Below are 20,761 nucleotides of genomic sequence, written 5' to 3'. Positions count from 1 at the left end.
TTACACACTTTCCACACGACGCAGATAGCAAGCGCTGCTCGGCAGAGAGAATATTAAAAGTGATATTGTCTGTTTTTGTACTGCTTTGCGCCTCTGTTTGTGAACAACCAAAGACTAAAAAAAATGCGGCTCGCGCAAAGCCACTCAGTAATGTGTTTTATAAACTACCATCAAGGTGCCTTTGAGCAAGGCATTCTATCTGTTTTGGAAGAGTAGCTCTGTAGCCAAACACAGTTACCCTGTCGTACTGTGCAGCTCTGAGGTGAGAATTATGGAGGACAAGAAATGACTTCTGTGGCAATAAATAATCAATGAAATAAATAAATTAGAGATGTACATTTTTAGCAAAAGTAGTATTTGGTAGTCCCCCCCCCCCCCCCCCGCGCTGGAGCCGGTAAAACGGAGGAAAATCACATTTTAAAAAGAAGATGGTATTCGTGCAATCTATTCGATTTTTAAAAATAATTTATGGAATATTCTAATATTTGATTATATATTTATTTATATTTCTGTATTTATTGATGATTAAGTCACTTTTTGTCCCCCATAGTAAAATGAAACACCTCAGTTTACTTACTCAGCTGACTTTCTTGAGTTATGTAAAAAGTTGGACCTTCACCAGGCAAACACAGCAGCTGACCACATACATAATGATACGACTGGAGATGTATACTTTATGCCTTTATGGCTCATCTTTGTAGCATCTACTCAGCAAGATAATTAGACAAAGATATTACTAAAACATTGCCATAAAGTGCTGAATTGTTGCACAAACGGACAGAAAATAGTGTTTGCCTTTGCATATCTCTCTTAATCTCCCTCCGTCATACTCACTCACATGCACACACTGTTTTCAACACCGCTGATCCTCGAGAACCCTCGCAAAATGTTGTCAATAGTAGTCATTTGTCACTTCAGTCAGAGCTTGCAGTGTCTGGCAGCAGCATAACAGATGCTGTAGCTGGCAGTGAAGGCTCAGCAGATGACCTCCACTGTTTCCCGTTTACAGAACAGCCCCGTCAATAAGGGCCGATAGATTGGTTAGTAGTGACCCAGAAAGAAGTGTATTCATGGCAGACCAAAGATGAAATACAGACATGCACACACAGGACCTACAGGCATGCAATTGTAGGGAGAGATGATGGAGTGATGGGGACGGCCACAAAGCAGTTATGGGTTCAGTGCCTTGCTGAAAGGCACCTCTCTAGTTACCAGTCCACACTCTGTACTGCGGACTGTGCTGGGCTTTCTTGGAGAGATATGATGTAGTAATTGCTGTGTAAATTGTGCATCATATACAATATAAATTCGGTTCCACAACATGACAGATGATCCTTCCCATATCAAACTTTGCAAGTGACTCAAGTGGTAACAAGGTAGATGGGCTCAGATCCCTGTTTAGTCATATTTAGATACCAGGGTTGTGTACTGGACTAGATTTAACTCACTTAACCTCACACCATACATTTTGATGGATATCTGGACACGGCTACTGTCGAGCTACTGAAACAGTTACTTACAGTTAGTTAGGGGCCCTGCTCTTGTGGAGACTTTGCTCTTGTGCTACCAAGTGCTTGTGTGTCTGTCTGTTTTTAATAACAGAATATCCACTTTGAAAACAAGATATTATAGAATCTAATGGGCAAATTGCCACAACATTAATGTGTTTATTACATTTGATATGCTTTGATTCTTTCATGCTTCCAGTGGGCCATCCACATGACAGACTGGACATTTCGGCCCACTACTCATAAGACTCTAAGAATAGCTAAATATTGAGTCTGTTGTTTGTTCTCAACACATTTCCACGGTCAGATAGAACAGCATTGCCGTTTCTAATGGTCGCTATGTGTGATTTCGGTGTGAAAGAACACCAAAATGACACCCAAAGTTTTACTGCTAATGATTGTATCCAAAGTCCATTGTGCTGTCCCTGAGAGCTTAAGTGACACTGTGAGAACAAACATAACTTAGCTATAAATGCAAAGCCTCTGGAGAGGCCAGCCACTTTTTAAGCTGTTATGGTGGTGTTAGGCTCACATGCTGGGCATTCCCAAGCCTCCAGGCTAAGCCTTAGGCCGGGGCTGGATTCAGATGGAGGAGGGAGGCACCTGTGCATGGCCTGAAGGAGGAGGGAGGAGGGAGTGGCGGGGGCACAAGGAGGTCAGGGTGTGACAGACAAAAACACAACAAGTATTGTAAGACGTCTGGTCAGCTGGTCTGGCTAGATGTATCGGACTTAGCAGAATGGGAATAGCTCTCTGTGTGTGTTAGTGTGGTGGGTTGTGTGGGAGTGTGATGTAATAGAAAAGTGACAAACAAGGTGCAGGGTAACATAAAAGGACCTCACATACAGTGCAGAGTCACAGCAGCGGAAATGGTCCAACAACCAATATTTGACTAGTTTGTCACAGTGCTGGAGGCTGCTTCCTGTTCCTTCCTTTTGTTCATTTGTCCAATATTTCAGATTGATGATTAAAGATCCACCCCAGTGTATTGTGGGAAAGATATTGGTCTTTAAAGCTTTAAATATTGTTGTAAATGAACTCATTTAGAATTTTCTCCTGACACTGACTATCAGTCCTCCATCAGTGTCATTGCCTTCCATGTTCTCCTGTGTAGGGATTTGCTCATTTTCTTTGTATTATATTATGGCAAATTGAATATCTCTCCATTGTTGAATTAGAAGATGTTATCATGTGCACTCGTAAATTGTCTCACAAAAAGTAATTGCTTTCTAATCCACTATCAGTAAGTTATCTGATCTCTGTAATTATACAAATGCAAACAGCCTTTTGGTTCCTTAGACTAGTCAAAAACGGCTGATTGTATTCGTTTAAATCACAGGTTATCAAAGTCTGACACTGTAGGATCCTCTCACCTCTCAGACAAAACTGAGACAACTGTGCCCACATTCCCCTTGTAATGTTTTTTTTTTTTTACATTTTGGCAAACTGGCACCATTAAAAGTATGCCAAATGAGTTATTAGTAGTCCCTGTTTGCAGTGTATCCAATGATGTACAGACAGTTGTCACTGGATTACTTATATACTGAAAAAAACGTAAAAATGCGATGATTCTCAGGCACGTTCTGGAGTTATTAGGAAAGACTTATTTTCTATGATTTCTAAGCAGATTAATTTTATCAGGCACTAAGATCTTAAAGTGCCTCAGTTGCCTTTATGAGCCATGTGACATAGAAATCAGCTATCTAACCCACCAGGGAAAATGGCAATCAAAATCGTGAAAAGTGTGAATATCCGCACAAAAGATTTGCCTTTGCTAAAGAAACGGATCATAATAAAACAAGCCCCTGCTTTTAAAAACCAGAAGCAGCTTATAAATAGTGTTGTATGTGCAGGTGCAGCAGTAGCTGTTGTGATGCTAGGTGGAGGCACCTGATGGCTAAGCTTGCTGGGAGGTGGCAGAGCAGACTTGCGGTGTCCCAAGGGGATTAGCAGTGCCACTGAGGCTGGCTGATGGACAGGGAGCTGAGATGGGAGGTTTCTCCTGTCAGCCATCTGCTGACATCATGCCGGGTGTTCAGTCAATTTAGGTGGACTTACCACAGCCTCCTCCTTTTCTGCTTTGCTGTTGCAAGCTAACAAATCAGGCGGGTCATTGTAAATAGATATAGTGGTTACAAAGAAGGCTGCAGCCTCCGTCCAGCTACTCACACTGTGTTTCATTGCAGTGACAGCCTGACTTGTAAAGCAATCTTGGCCAAAGTGAACCTCTCACACATACTCTTGACGATGAGTGGGTAGCAGTGGGTGTTGCTTGCCCCTCCTTGAATGGGGACCATTAGAGACTAGAGGTTCTTCAAAGGCCTTCATGATCACAATGTCTTTTGTTGCAACACATGCTTGCTTTCATCTTGACTCACAGCCCAACCCTCTCCTCTGTCATGGTAAATACCAGGCCTTTAGGTAATTCTCAGTGGACAGATGGACTAACAGCCAAGACACAAAGGCAAAAGATCATATTTGAACATCTATTGTGTCCGCCATTTGATCCATACATAATAGAATGATGACTCACACCTTCACAAGTCTTGGGCACTTCTTAACCAAATGCACAGGCAACAACAGTAAGCCACATGTAAGTCTTCTGGCTGATTAGCACATCATAATCCCATCACTGCCACAATATTATCAGATGAGTCCGAGGTAAATGCAAGTCAATAATCTATCAACAGATTTGGGAGTTCTACAAATATTAAAGGGGGGTTTCACCTGCATTCCTGTCTGGGTTTTTCAAATGGAAACGATCAGTCAACCATTAGCAAAAAGCAGTGATGTGAGTTGCAGCGCTGATGCCCACACACAACAGTGGGGACACACAGGAGGCAGAAATGGAGCACTGTGATATGTCTATGTTTATGCCAATTAGTTTTTCTGACAAGTTACGAATTGATGACTCGAGTTTTAGAGTTATGGCTAGGAGTGAGTGATGGTTCAGTGTCATGTGCATAGGAACTCTCCTGAGATTTATTATATTTTTTTTATTATGGGGCTGCTGGATTTGTCTCTAAAGAAAAGTGCTCTGAAATCCTCACATCAGCTTCAGCACCAGTGAAACTCACTGCTGACGAATTCTGTTAACACTTCAAAAACAGAAATTCACAATCCATGCTGCTGGGATTTTCTTATTGATCAATCATTAATGCCTTTCTACAATACTTAAAGTTTCTTTAGCAAACTTAGGCCTGTTCATTGTAAGCACTTCTCCATTCATATCTTTGATTGTCAGATATAGCCCCGCTGAGCGTCATTTGACACGCTGCTGTTCAGATCTTCATTTCATCACCTTTGTGCTCTGATTCTCCATGCCACGCACTAAAGGGCATTTAACAGCTTTTACCCCCCTAACTTGTATTCCATTGGGTCCATATTAGATCCATGTTGGCTCTTTGTTTAGCAATCCGGCCCGCAACTGTACTGTTTTGGTTCACTGTGACCTCTGTCGTTGCATTGTTTCTGACCACTGCAGGCAACAAAAAGCCCCCAAAACCTAGTGTACACTACCTGCTCGGCTCCAAACAGCAGACAGACACAGTTAGAGACTAGCTGGTGAGCATACTCCAACATTTAGCAACCAAACAGCCACGTATGGTAGGTAGAGACCAAAAACTGAGCTAAAAAAGACTGAATACTGACATCCATTCATCAAACATGACTCCAAATGAATGATAATATAGTGCTAGTTCAAAAACATGCCAAACAGCACCTCTAAAGCTCACTTATTGACACAGTTTGTTTAATCCAGACATTTAAGCAGAACTGTAAAGCCTTGTTGTGACAGAGGGGTTGCCAGGTTTGGTACCATTTTGTACTTATGTCATTACCTGTGCTCACTGACTGTATCTGGCAGCCTATACACAGCTATACAGGTGTTGGAAGGCCTCATTTTTCACCGTGGACAGAGCCAGGCTATCTGTTTCCCCCTGCCTCCAGTTTGAATACTATGCAAGACATCCAGGTTCTAGCTCCGCGCAGATATGAGATTGATCGATCTTCTCATTTCAGTCAAAACAAACTCTTTATGTTAAGATATTAGTTTGTGTTCTTCCTTTTGCAAATCAGCAACTTCCTTTTCTTTAACAACCCCCGCCTCCGCTCTCATCCGTTTTTCAATTCAATTCAATGCAAACCATTAGTTGATTAGGTAAGTCCCGTCGAGGTCGAGATCTTATTTTCAACAGAGACCTAAGTGTAACATAAAGTGTATCAATAAAACACAACCAAAACAACTTAAAATGTGCAATGTCAATTGTGATAATTACAATGATAGGATAAAAATGAAAACAAATAAAAGTAATACATCAGTTTGAACAAGTGAAAAACAGTGGCAGCTTAAATCTGTCAGGATTTTGACTAGATTTCTGAATTGACCCATTGGAACCAGAGTATTAAGTTTCAAGGCTCCCTGCAGATAACTGGAGGTGCAAACAATCTAAAAACAGTCTTTCTCAGATTAGCGTTAATTCTAGGAACCTGCAGACTAACCAGTCCTGTGAGCGGGTGTTAAATGTTCCAACTCTCCAGCCAACAATCGACGTCAAATGTAAGGGCAGTTTTTGGAGAAGATCTTTATGAATAGATAAACACAAATGCTGGTCTGCTCTAATGGAAACAGGAGGAAACCCACTTTCTCATAAAGGGAACAGGGACGAGTGGCAGGCATGTCCCCAGTTATAAATCTACGGGGTGAATGGTAGCCAGCATTTAAATCTTAGCTTCCTCCTTCCTTCATCCCCGTACCTTGAATTAGGGATGACCCATCTGGCCTCATGTCAGATTAGGAGTCTGGTAGATTTAAGAGTATGTAAGAAGAGGTGTATTTGTGCATGTGTGTATAAGTATGTGGGCTTGTGTGCTTTAAGGCATGCGTGTTGTCTCCATGCATATATACGGCATGCGCCCCAACACATGAATAGCCGATTCTTTCAACTCTTCAGCTTTGTCTCATCTCATCTGCTGTGTTTTGAGTGCGTAGCAGCAGGATGTTGTAGCTATTTCATTTGCTAAACAGCTAACTGGGCTAATCAGTCTTCTACTTTATTAGCCAGACAGTTGGGCAGCAGCCAAGTAGTGTGTGAACAGCTTTAGAGTTCACCTACTCTTGCCCCGTATCAGATACACACACACACACACACACACACACACACACACACACACAGCTTAATTCCTTTGGTGAACTCCTCAGCTATCCTAGGCAGACTACCCCATCTGTCAGTGGAGGAAAGGGGTCAGGATTAATGTGCGAGTGACTATATATGTGTGTGTGTGTGTGTGTGTGTGTGTGTGTGGCAGCAATAGACAACACAATCTAGCATAACTAGCTTTTTTATTACTCGCTCCAGGCTGCACATTGTCGAGTCTGGCACTCATCCTCCATTTTTTTCTCCTGTTACAATACTAGAAAACAAGCCGTCATTCAGGCAGGTGCAAGAGCGTGGTCACAGGTTTCTGCCCTGCCTCTACATGCCCTGCAACTGTATTCATGTGTCTGCATTTCAGTCCGTGATAAGATGTTAAAAACCATATCTGTCGGCATAGCGTTCTGACCTTGTGGAATTGTTTTTGTGCTTGTACGGACAAGGACAATGTGATTGTCTGACAAGGAGGTCTCGTTGCGTGTACATGAATGTGTATACTGTATGTGTATGGGTTGGAAACTCTGGTTTCTCCCAAATGGAAATTGGGCTGCATCAGCGTCTGGTTGGGGCAATGCGAATCAGCAGGAGAGGTTGCTGTTGGGGCTTTGATCTTCTACATCAACACACAGTTTTGTGTGTTTCTTTTTTACACCTTAATTTCATCCCCTGATTCTTCATGTCTCCAGGATTGGTAGCGAATAGAAGTCGCCGTCTGTGGTGGCTTTTCATATCTCCTGGCTTTGTAGTTTCTTGATAAGCTACTGTGCGTCAGAATAAGATAGCCTTCATTTTAATGAGAAGTTGTCTGGATAACGGTGTCTTGGGTGATATTTTTGCTTACAGATCAGAGTGTGTCTTTGTTAGGCAAACTTGTGACATTGAAGGAACAAATGCAATTACAGATTGCTTCAGGTTTCAGGTTCAGATTTTCAATCGGGTCGTTTTGCAATTTGTTTTTCATCATCTGGCTTTCCTGTGGACCAAGGCACTGTGTGTTTTAAGGGAGACATGTTATGATCATTTTCAGGTTCATATTTGTATTTAGGGGGTCCTACTGGCATATGTTTTAATGTTAGAATGTACAAAAAACAAATTACTTTTTCTTTTCTCTTTCTCTTTTCTTTTCTTTTTGTCTATAGTATGTACCACTTTTTTCACTCTGTTTTAACTCCTGGCTCGTTAAGGCTCCTCGTCCAAAAAGCCTAGTTTGCTCATGTTCCCACATGTCTGACCAGGCACTGCCCACCAACTCCTGCATCAGCTGGTGTTTCTGAAGGGAAGCACAACATGCTAACACCAAGTTTAACAGGCTAACCTGCCAAACATACAGCTCCTAAAGCTGAAAACTGAAGTTGAGTCACATGCAGACAGCATTGATCCATCCATGAGATTGTGCTGTTACCAGCCCTCGTTGTGGGGACATTTCTGTCAAATTACTTTTCAAAATAAAGTAACGTCTTCTCTTCCTTAGATGGGGAATGGAAATGTGGGTTCTTGTAGCCCTGGAAAGGAAATAAAACAAAGGCGGACAGTGAGGTGGATTCAGGACCGTCAGTTCAACAGCCATTCTAGCTGAGGTGGATTTGTGTAGGGTTTGAGTCAGGGAGTGTCCAGGCTTACAGATGTAATTCAGGTTATAGTTTAAGGCTGCATTCCACAGATTTAACACATGACGCTCAGTTCACTTGATCATGATCACACCTACCTAACCTGTGAAAGCTGTTGTAGAGAGTACTCTGTCGTAGAAAATAACCGTGAACAACACACATTTAAGTAACATGTTTTGGCATCTCATTCACTTAGATTTCCACATACTGTAGGGTTGTAAGAGTGTATTGATCCTTGCCTCTTAGGCTAAATGAGAATTGTAATGACTTTTCCATCCATGTAGGATTGTGTGACCTCATGCTGGTGTTTGGCATAAGTCCAATAAGTTAACTAACTAGTTGGAGGGGGTCACTGAGCAAAGTGGCCTTTGTGAAATTGATTTTGTTGTTTGTTTTTTTCAACCGTAGCAGCATAATCAGAAATGACCTAAAGGCTTTGCAACAGTATTCTCACAATTTTGAAGTGGAAAAGAACTCAGAGTTGGTGGAAACCCAAAGGACTTGACTGGAACCAGGTCATAAGTCTTCACTTTCTAGTTCATGGTTCAGAGTCCAGCCCAACTTGAGCGCGACTTAATTTTAGAGATTATAACACAAGTATAAAACAAGTAATTTGGCAAGGAAACCACCATCACTAGTGAGACGGAGAAGTCTTGGCTTTGTGCAAAAAGTGTTAAAGAATAAACTGACAGTGGTAAACTGCTGCGCACAGCAGACACCTTAGACATCTAAGGGGCGGTGGTGATGAGCCAGCATAAACTGTGCAACAAATACACAAAAGTTTTCCATTTCCAGGCAGGTGAACTTTTCTTGAACCAGTGTCATATTTCCTCTCATTACATCCCAGTCCTCTTCAGTAATATCCATGGTTGCAGGATAGGGATTGGTTTCTGCCATTCCTCGGCTGGCTGGCTGCTAAACACACTGCAAAGGAGAGGGAGTGTTGCATTTGACTAAAATGGCTGGGCATGGAGTAGTGTTTCTTTGTGTGGTAGTTAATCGTTTAGTTCATCAACAGAGAATTAGTCTGAGAAAAATTGGGTAATAAAGCAAGTGTTAATCAAGCAAAGCAAGTCCACTGGTTCCATCTCACAAATTTGCAGCTTTCCTCTGTTTGATCATCCGCCCTAAAGCCCCAAATTTACAGTGGTACACAATTGTACATACATTGGTAAACAATTTTAAGTCCTCATCTTGAACTTGAACTTGAATATTTTATGGTCAATGGAAAACAATAGAAACAGTCCTACTTTTACATTCCAAAAGCATTCAATCAGTACATCAAAGTACTCATCCTGTAACTCTATTGAAGTGCACATCTGTGACTTCCCAGATTTGTATAGCTGTCAAGGTCATTTGCAGGACATCTGTAGCCCCTTTGTAAAAACTTTGCATAGTTGCCCATTACAGGAAATGTTGTTTTCATCCTCCCACGCAGACAGCCGAACATAGTAGTAGACATGCTCTGTGAGAGGAGCACATGAGCTGCTCTCAAGAGAATGGGAATGGGTTGTACAGATTCAGTATTGGGTGTAGTGCCACACACACACGCTCGAAATGCTAGAATAAACATAAACATGTTTTGGTTCCAGTATGACCTTTTTGCCATTCAGATAAAAGTCCAGTATTAAAACTTCAGTTTAATACATCAGCATATAGTGCCAATTTAACCCAGGAAAGTATTGATCGGAGCTGGCCAGCTGGACAAAGTCCTCTATCACAGAATATGGAATGTAATATTGTGATATGCGAAGATCATACTAAAATCCAATATTGCTCTAATGATGGCTGGCAAATTAAATGGTACAGTGTCTACCATCTTATTGCCTAACGTACAAGGTACATGATAAATATTAACTAATAAACAACTTATTTTCCTCCATGGGAAATATTTTGAGGAGGTGAACTGGTGTAGAGCCTCGCTAAATATAAATGAGCAGTCTGACACTAAAAAACCCAGAGCCTCAAGTCAGTAGATGTTGGAAGAAAACATGGAAACAAAGGAGGAGCTCTGCAGTGAGTTAGGTAAGTAGAGTAAACAGATGATTTGAATGGTATGTAAAGTGTTTTGTCCCTAAGGTGCAGGGTTGAGACATGTTATGCAATATGAAACCTGCAGGTGCGTTCTAATCTCCTGTTGTTTAGGAGGAAGAGCACAGATGTAGCATCGCCGGTTCACGTGCACAAACTAACATACACGATGCAACACAACACTACAGATCATCTGTTTCATTTCCACACTGGCTCATTGTCAGCGAAAATTGAATGTGTCTGACCTAGTTGCTAGAGGCACCACGGGAGATTACTCTCTACATTTTTAACAATGGAGCAAATTTATTGGCTAATGCGGCCCAGATCTGTTTTGATGTTAAGGGGTTTTCTCAAGGCTCGATTCCAGCATTTATTCTCATAGCAAACAAAGCAGTGATGGAGCAATTGATGAAGAATTGATTAAGCTAAAGTGTGTCATTTTGCAAATCTGGTGCCTGTTCAAGCCCTTGTGTGATGTGCACTGTTCATGCTTTCCTTTCTTTCCTGTGTAGCATTCAATCCTACAGCTGCAGTACATGCACATAGCCAGTCTGTGAGCCTGAACACATTGCCACGAATACGCACACATGCATACCAGCATACAAACCAGTTCTGTTTTCATGATTCATGTTTTCTGCACAAAAGGTAAAACAAAAGGTGTCCTTGTGCAGGTAGCACTCTGTCAGGAATCCCCATTTGACTGCTGTTCACTCACCTATTTAAAGACCAATGCTGATGTTGCTTTAGGGCTTGTTTGTCTCTGCAGGCAGCTGTTCGGACCTACATCCACCCAGCAGCATTGACATTCATCACATATCAGGCTGTGGGTCTGTGACTTAGTGGGATTAGTGCTGATTACACTCGACAATCAGATGTCTCTCCTAAGCATGTTTGACAGACAGTGACAAGTCCAAATTCAGCTTCAACCTGATTGAGGACATACTTACTAATATTTTATGGCAGGTCAAACATGACTTTACAAAAAAACATTGGAAAGAGTTTTTAAATTGTATCAGAAAGATCCTGTGTGATCAACCATAATGAATCAAATGGTCATTCAAGTATCACACAGCTGTGGATTACAGGCACTTACCACTTGATTCATAGATCAGTCCAGACCTACCAGCAATAATTACGACATTTTCAGTTTTTATGCTAACTGAAATGCTTGATAAACTTTTACTTTAATTTACTTTTGCCGCACATTTGCAATAGAATCATGAAACCTGCGGTGGGGTGAGTGTGTGCCAGAAATAAATGTGGTTTTCCAACATCTGTTTTCCAGTGCAAAAGACCAAAAAAGAGACCACATTTCCATCAAAATAAAAGCGACTGGCTTGGCACTACCTCTTTTGAATGAATCTCCCACCTGTTTACGACTCTGCAACCGTACACGCTGGACACCAAAATACCTCACAGGCAAAGTGAATGTCAGGGTTAGAAAAATACCAAACTGTTTGCAACGCCTCCATGAATACAGTCCACAATTTTATACTATATTGTTTGATATATTTAGCCTTCAAGCATCGATATTTGCAACTTAAACTTCTGACGCTGCCACACACACTTGACAGATCAACTGAAGCCAAGGGACCATGGCAATTAGGCTTAGGACCAACCAGGGTTTGAAAAGTTTCTTCTTCCCTGTCGAGTCTTGCATCTGGCCTTAAAACATGGACTCAACATCTTTAACAGAAGCTACGCTGGTTTTATCAGCGTTGTGTTTCGGGTGAGCTGTGGTAGATGACATAGACAATCTCCCTTTCCCTCCATTCTCCTCACTACTGAGAGCTGGAATGACGACTCCCACTTGGTGAGACTTAACATCCCAGTTTAATCACATTGTTTTCCAGTCCTCACACAAACACACACACGCACACACACACACACACACACACACACACACAGACAGACTCCCCTGCAGGGATTTGGTGACCACCTCACTACCTGCCAAGGATGCTGGCACTGCTGAAGTCAAGCTGGAGACACTGTCAGGTGCAGTTAATTTAAGGTTACAGGCTCCTTTTTATGGATTATAAACCTGTCCTGCTTTTCTGTGTCCCTTTTTTCATTTCAAAGCGTAGTGCTACTGTAGACCTGGTTGTAATAAACAACAACACTGTGTTCTGTGCAAAAACAAGTACATTCCTAATTATGCCTTTGCAGCCTTATTAGGAATTCTTTGGGACAGCTGGAGTGAATCCAAGACCCCGCTCTGCCTCGTTGGTTTGGTTCGAGGGACTGTATTTACCCTCTCAGTAATCAGTGCAGTTAAATGGATGTGTTCCTCAGATAAGTGCTTCCCTTGATGAGGTCCTTACCTGACCACAAACCATTTATCGCGAGAGACAGATGATGACCTTAAATTACCCCCTTTTTCTCGCTCCCCTGTATTTTGGTTTAGCCCCAGGCCACTGTGGCTGCACTGTTTGTGTGCTGGCTACCTTCTCCTCATCGCGATGTGGGGGCTTGTCCCAGCCCACAAATCCTGAATCAAGTGTCCTTTTCTGCTTTTGTTAATGAGAAGCCAGTGTGGGCGGAAGTGGGTTTGAATTCCCTGCTGCATAACTTCAAGGAATGTTTTCCAGATATAGAGGGAAAACTTCAACACAAGTTGAATCTTACATAGTACTTTTTTTTTAGAATTGCTTTTATTTCCAAGGTGACACGTGGAAGCAAAATGCGGCTAAAAAAAGCTGCTATAAGACGAGGCATATTAAGGCGGATATTCTCAAATAGTAGAAGAAAAGGGCAAATGTCAGAGAGCTGCACTCAACAAAAGTCAACTAGATGTACCTTCAGTACAATATGAGAAGCATTTTGCACCATGCAATATTTATGAGACAGTTGATGAGACTTGTATTTAAAACACACGGATTATGTCAAGTCACAAAGTGTTGCTGCAACAGAGAAAAAGTACCACCTTCATTAATTAAAACAGCCGCACTCACTGGCTGTTGGTGGTCTAGTTGACAGTTGGCCAAGATTGACCATCTAGTGACCTTCTGAAGGTCAGAACAACTTGGTGCTCAGCGCCCTAAAGACAGTGGAGATGATTACGATGACGATGATGGTGATGTTCAGTCTCACAGCTGTCATGAATCATGTTCTCAGTTGCAACAGGCAGCAGCTTAAGAGCCATATATTTCCCTCAGGAGCTGGTTGAGACCAAAACAGAGCTAGAAGAGTGAATACTGGACTTACAGTGGAGATCGAAAGTTTGGGCACCCCAGGTAAAAATTTGTATTAATGTGCATAAAGAAGCCATGGAAAGATGGAAAAATCTCCAAAAGGCATCAAATTACAGATGAGACAGTCTTATAATATGTCAAAAAAAGTTAGATTTTATTTCCATCATTTACACTGTCAAAATAACAGAAAACAAAATAATGGCGTCTGCAAAAGTTTGGGCACCCTGCAGAGTTAATACCTTGTACTGCCCCCTTTGGAAAGCTGAGACCTGACAGTGTCATGGATTGTTCACAATCATCGTCTGGAAAGACCAGGTGATGTCAGTCTCAAAGGTGTTAAATGCCCAGACTCATCTGACCTTGCCCCAACAATCAGCACCATGGGTTCTTCTAAGCAGTTGTCTAGAACACTGAAACTGAAAGTAGTTGACGCTCACAAAGCAGGAGAAGGCTATAAGAAGATAGCAAAGCGTTTTCAGATGCCAATATCCTCTGTTCGGAATGTAATTAAGAAATGGCAGCCATCAGGAACAGTGGAAATTAAAACAAGATCTGGAAGACCAAGAAAAATATCAGACAGAACAGCTCACAGGATTGTGAGAACAGCAAGTCAAAATCCACGTTTGACTGCACGATCCCTCCAGAAAGATCTGGCAGACACTGGAGTTGTGGTACACTATTCCACTATAAAGAGATACTTGTACAAATATTGTACTTCATGGAAGAGTCATCAGAAGAAAGCCTCTTCTATGTCCTCACCACAAAAATCAGCGTTTGAAGTTTGCAAATGAACATATAGACAAGCCTGATGCATTTTGGAAACAAGTTCTGTGGACCGATGAGGTTAAAATAGAACTTTTTGGCCGGAATGAGCAAAGGTACGTTTGGAGAAGAAAGGGCACAGAATTCAATGAAAAGAACCTCTGTCCAACTGTTAAGCATGGGGGTGGATCAATCATGCTTTGGGGTTGTATTGCAGCCAGTGGCACAGGGAACATTTCACGAGTAGAAGGAAAAATGGATTCAATCAAATTTCAGCAAATTTTGGATGCTAACTTGATGCCATCTGTGAAAAAGCTGAAGTTAAAGAGAGGATGGCTTCTACAAATGGATAATGATCCTAAACACACCTCAAAATCCACGTTGGATCCACGTTGGATGACACGTTGGATGACATCAAGAGGCGTAAACTGAAGGTTTTGCCTTCACAATCTCCTGACCTCAACATAATTGAAAATCTATGGATAGACCTTAAAAGAGCAGTGCATGCCAGACAGCCCAGAAATCTCAAAGAACTTGAAGACTTTTGTAAGGAACAATGGGCGAAGATATCTCAAACAAGGATTGAAAGACTCTTGGCTGGCTACAAAAAGCGTTTACAAGCTGTGATACTTGCCAAAGGGGGCAGTACAAGGTATTAACTCTGCAGGGTGCCCAAACTTTTGCAGACGCCATTATTTTGTTTTCTGTTATTTTGACAGTGTAAATGATGGAAATAAAATCTAACTTTTTTTGACATATTATAAGAATGTCTCATCTGTAATTTGATGCCTTTTGGAGATTTTTCCATCTTTCCTTGGCTTCTTTATGCACATTAATACAAATTTTTACCTGGGGTGCCCAAACTTTCGATCTCCACTGTATAATATCTGGCCTTCAAAATCCCAACTCCAAATGAATCCTAATGTTGCTTCATGTCTTCTGGATGTGTTAACGGTAGTGGCCATATCAATTTAACAAGGCCATTTTTGGAGTAATTGTCATTGTTTAATTTCTTGTGGTGAGTGTTACCTGTCAGATGGACTTAGCTGAGAGAAATGGTACACCATGGAGTCTGGTCAGTCATGCCGTGCCATCTTTCATGACTTGTGTGACATGCATTGGCGATGGTGGTGCCAGGGATCAACTTCAATAAGTCAATCAATGAATAATAATAACATGACTAATATTAGTAAAAAAAAAGTGGCGGTGGCCAAAGACCAGCAGCAGTGATTCATGAAGTCAGAGAACCGCAGCCAGGAGAACCAGGACCAGGATCCACAGGAACCTGAGAGATGAGAAAAGCACTAAAAGGCTCCAGGGAAGATACCAAGTTAGTAACAGACATTGAAGGGACATGAGGCATCATGATGGAGAGGAAGAGAGGAAGGAGAGGAAGAGTGGGTCGTCCATCAACTGGAAGGTTGGCGGAAGTCTTGCTGTCTAACCAGATGATAGAAGGCAAAAAACTCTGACATGTGATAGTCTGTCTGCCGGGACGTCCCAGATGGCTGTCAGTTTTGTACCTCAGTGACATACTACGCTGGATACTACAAGATACTGCACATGTTGTGCCTGACTCTCATATTTGATATTGTGATATTGTGTGGTCAGATCCTTGAATCATGAAAATTTCAGTGTGCCTCTACAAACTAATGCCAGTGTGACTTCTGCCCCATTATTATGCATTTGCCTTCCAGTTTATCATGTGTGGACCATGATCAAAGATATTTTAGAAAGAGCAACAGAGGCCTGTGCCAGCTGCAGTCTTGTTGAAGGAGACAAACACAAACCTGGTCTTTTTGTTGTCTTTTTATGTTTTAGTTACACTTCCCAGCTTTTCTCCCTTCCCTGTGTTCTTGCTCCGAAGACGTTCACAGCCATTTGCACACTTGCCTGATCTTGCAGCAGAATGCTCTAAAAAGTCCTTCGTGTTGCATTATGTCATGCATGTTTTCTTGTTCACCCACCTGACACACACACTAAAAAACTGTTCCCCTCATCCCACCTGAATGGAGGTGTAGACTCATCTTTCTCTGCCTGTCTTCTCCTCTTCCTGTCTTTATTTCCCTCTTCTTCTCAGCGTTCCTTTGCTCCTCAGTGAACTTCGTTCTCCTCGTCTAAGAGCCGAGATCCCTTTCTTCTGTCCAGGATGCATCACAACAGGGCATTGCTTATGCATCTGATAAGGTTAACAAAACAGAGCATCACATGGTTTCTTTGCTTTGTTTGTTGTATCCACAGAAAACAATGAAGGCATTCCACACTGACTCCTCCAATTTTAGCATTCAATGATTTGTGTTTCTGTGTTTCAGCCTTCAGCAGGGAGCAAAGCCTGTAATTTCTGCATCTCTGCAAGAAAACACAGTGCTTCAGATTTACTATGCATCTGTTTGCCCCAACTCCGAGGGCTGAGGGATGGGGGCGCGCACACACTCTCGTAGAGTCATTACGCTGGTAATTGTGATCCTGTTTTCAGAAAGAGCCCCCTACTACTTTTGTGCGGAGAAGGAGGGAGCGAGGGGATAAAAAGCAGAAGGGAGAAGAGGGAGTTGACAGCTTTGTGGATACATAGTCAGAGAGGCAGTGAGCGAGTAGGATTGCATGGTGGGTGTGCTATGTAAGGAATGCCGGCTCATGTTGTAACTAGAACCCCTGTTCTTTCCATACCGCTGGGGCAGTTTAGACCCCGTTTTGGCAAGCGGCCCAACGCCCAACCCCTCTATCTGTCTCATTATCAATGTGCCTTTTTGTGCCTTCAGGCTCCTGTTTTTGCGCTTTGTGAGTCTTTAGCAGCAACAGCTCTACCGTAGGCCTGCATGTAAACTCCACAGGGCTGCTGTAAAACGATGGCATCAAATACAAAGCATTACTGCGCCCAGTTTACGCACATTAGTAATGCCATTTGGTAGATAATTTCCTCCATAAAACCCCTTGCAGGGCAGTGAATGTGTGCATCTCTGACATGGATGGCTCCAGTGGGAATTGGTCCGCTAACCATGGAAGTGAGAATGCCTTTTTTATCCAATAAGCTCTCGAATGAATGGCAGACATTTATCTACTTTAGGTCTGTACATTTTGGGATAGTCAGGAAAGTCTTTACACATCATTTACATTTCAGGAATGCAGCAATGTTTTTTAAAAATATGTTTTAAATGAGGTTTTCATATTTTACTTGTGTACAATAAAACCCTACCGCAGTAGTAATCAGAATATCTATCCCTTCACAACTTTTCTAAATTGAAAAATAACCCCGATAAACCAGAAAGAAAGCCAGAAATAAATATTTAATCATTGCTCCAATGGGAGCCCGTTTGTATGCTATTAAATCACAAATTCATATTCTCATATTCTCTTATTCTTGTCATGTTTTTTTTGTGGAATATGTATCCAGATCATTTCTAGACAGCCTTTTCACAGCATGCTTCTTCCTGCAGTTGCTGCTGTCAGCCATTCCCCTTTGATGATGTAATCCATTTTGTCTTCTCTATAAATTTTATTGACACATTCATACTCAAGGAATATTTCATTTTCATAATTCCAGACAGCCCCAAGTAAAATATCATCATAACTGATGGAAATAATGGTCGAATGTTGTATTGAACTGGAATCACATTTGCCCTAAATGTAATTCTTTGCACTGTATCCTACGTTATCTTAATGTTTAGCTCTGGTTGTATATGAATTAACATTCATTTCCTATATTAAGGCTGTAGGGAATTAACCTCGATGTCCTGCTAACCCTGCTTGTCTCTCTCTTTCAGTCTCTCTCTGTTCACACACACACACACACACACACGCACACACTCACCTATGTGATTTTCCACACCTAAGTGGGAGTAAACAGTGCAGGAGATTGACTGCCATGAATGGCTCTATATTCAGAGGCCTTGGCAGTCTGTTCCCTGTGTGGGTCTCAGTGGACAGTAGGGCCTTTACAGTGGGTCCCTGCTGTAGGACGTCCAAGGATATTTAGCTGTGCGAGGAGAGTTTCTGGCCCTGATTAGAGGCTGGAGACGGATGTGTGAAATGGAGATAGAAGTATCATGTTTGAAGTCTGCACGTTTAGTTTGATTTGATCGGGGTCAGGTGATACTGTGAGGACTATGCATGCAGAGGAAGAAGTTAGTTTTGTCACAACAGAAGTTTCGACTTCGTACCTTGGATAAAAAAATGGGTACATCTGTGCTTCATCTGAGAAATTGGGAACCGTATTTTTCAATTATTACAAAACACTTAATTTGTACAACAAAAATATGTATATACATAACGTTTATAGTGATTTTGGTTACTGTGGCAACACAACAGGAAGCAGGACTATTGATAGAGAATTGATGAATAGTTTGAAGTATGTCCTCTCTTGGAGCACACAGTGAGAGAGTAAGACATGGGACAAGTAGCAGTCTGTCTGTTTCCAGGTGAGTGAAAAACAACTTGTTCAGTCTTGCTAACTGACTTATGCTATTTTTTTCGCATGGTTTTTTCAAGTGCTGCTGTGGAAAAAGAGATATGTTTGTTTTAGTCTGGTACGCTTGTGTTTTAAGACTGTCACTCTCAGTTCCAAAGAGCCGTGATGAGATAGCATTGTAAATGAGGTGGAATGGTACATTTCTGCAAGGCAGAATCATTTGTTTATGAATCATTTGGCTGCCGTGAGGGTGTCAGACGCGCTGAGAGAGGGAAGGGTGAGGCAGCAGGAGGTGAAGAAAGCTCCCCGTCCTCTCGGGGCTGTCAGGTTGTTCGAAGGAAAGAGTGATGACGAGAACAAGTGCTGGAAAAAAAAACAAAAAAACACCTGAAACACACACAGGGTCCTGGAGGGATGGAGGGATTTATGGAGAGCACAAAAATATGTTGCCAAATGCTAATGGTCCTTTCCCATTCTCTCCCTCTCCACTTCTCTCTCCCCATCTCTGTCTTTTTCCAGAGTTGCTGGGCTCCACCAAGAGACTCAACATCAACTACCAAGACTCAGACGGGTAAGAGGAGTGTGTGCGTGTGCTTGTGTGTGTCAACCTGCGAGATAAGCACGGAGTTGAGTCAAAAGAATGCAATGGAAGAGTCACTGTGTCTCGATTGACAGGCAGATTAAAAAATGCCATATCTGTGGCTGCCTCCTGTTTTACTTGACTCCTCACAGCGTGACTCATAACCAAATCACACACAGGCTCCAACATATAGTGCCCTCCAGAGTTATTATCTCACCTGTACAGACAATATAATTGCAGGATATTGAGTTTTGTTTAGCTAGAAGTAAGAATAAGCCTGTAATACATCACAACTCACCTTCGTATTTGGGTAAAGAAGAACAGATTCACCATAACTGCTTACAGAGGTGTGCAGTAAGAAGTGACTGTTTTGATTAAATTATACTTGCAAATAGTAGTTGGAGCAGCTTTAGTTAACTGCATGTGAAGCCTGCAGTTTGATGTCACCTCCCAACAGTATGTTACACTTTTAATGTAGAAAGAGGAACATCTTTTAGGCTGAGGACTAACTTATGCTGACTGCTTAACCGCACAATATAATTCAAGTGTTTTTTAAAAGATCATTTTGCACCGTTGCAGCGATTATTTTTACTGAACCCACTTGTGGCTGCTTCACATCGGGCCCTCCCTTGAATGAGATTTAGTGTTTTTTGTTTCAAAGACACACACTTTATTTAAGGTGTTCAGTGACTCCTCCTATCCATTCATTTTAGTAAAAGTAGATCATCAGACATACGAACAATCACCCTCTGAAAGCTGCTGTGTGTGTGTGTGTGTGTGTGTGTGTGTGTGTTGACTTAGGCCAGCTACGTGTATCTACATGCAGGGTCAATGCAGTGTGTGAGAGGGGGATACACAATAAGGGTGTTGAAATTAAACATGTGCCCCTGTGATGGTGTGTGTGTGTGTGTGTGTGTGTGTGTGTGTGAGAGAGAGAGAGAAAGAGAGAGAGAGAGGAAAGAACAGAGGTGATACAGAGGAAGGGGTTACCTATGATATATGAGACCAGTGCAGAGAGAATGAGGAGGGGAGGGGAAGGTTAGCAAACAGTCACTTGTCACTGAGTCAACACAATCCCAAAGAGAGAGGCGGTGTGTGTGTCGTCAGAAGATGGCTGTAAGTGACTCAGGATCCAGACGAGGTATGGTCTGGTAGAAGAGTAGATGGGTGGATAAATGTGTGTGTGTGTGGCTGCGGGGCATGGAGGTCTAAACAATGCCATTGATAAGATAAGCCACTTCACAGTCTGGAGATCCATCAGATTTCATATCAGCACAGACTGCAGTTTAGACGTCATTATGTCTCACTTGTCTAGTCTCACACAGCGCCTTCACATCACTCCAGCTTTTTTTTAGGGCTGACTTCACTAAGCCTGACATCGAGGGTCAGCAGAGAGCTGGTCATCACCTGATGTGTTAATTCTGGATTAAGTATCTAATATGAAATAAGATAATAATTAAAAAAAAAAGAAAAAGAAATAGAGCATATAGCGTTTTCATGATGAACATACTTTTATGTAAAGGC

The 20,761-nt window shown here is 42.0% G+C and overlaps 1 protein-coding gene across 1 annotated transcript in view; it reads left to right on the top strand.

Moving 5' to 3' along the window:
• The window catches only part of LOC139219919 (caskin-2-like), a 48,386-nt gene that overhangs the window by 3,688 nt on the left and 23,937 nt on the right, over positions 1-20,761 (top strand). Inside the window, exon 3 of the mRNA XM_070851928.1 lies at positions 19,177-19,228. Within this exon, the coding sequence (XP_070708029.1) occupies positions 19,177-19,228 (52 nt within the window). The remainder of the gene's footprint in view (positions 1-19,176; positions 19,229-20,761) is intronic.

This window comes from Pempheris klunzingeri, chromosome 20 (assembly GCF_042242105.1).
Source record: "Pempheris klunzingeri isolate RE-2024b chromosome 20, fPemKlu1.hap1, whole genome shotgun sequence".
NCBI lineage: Eukaryota > Metazoa > Chordata > Actinopteri > Acropomatiformes > Pempheridae > Pempheris > Pempheris klunzingeri.
The sequence above is the reverse complement of the archived record's forward strand: the minus strand, read 5'-3'. Positions and strand labels throughout refer to the sequence as shown.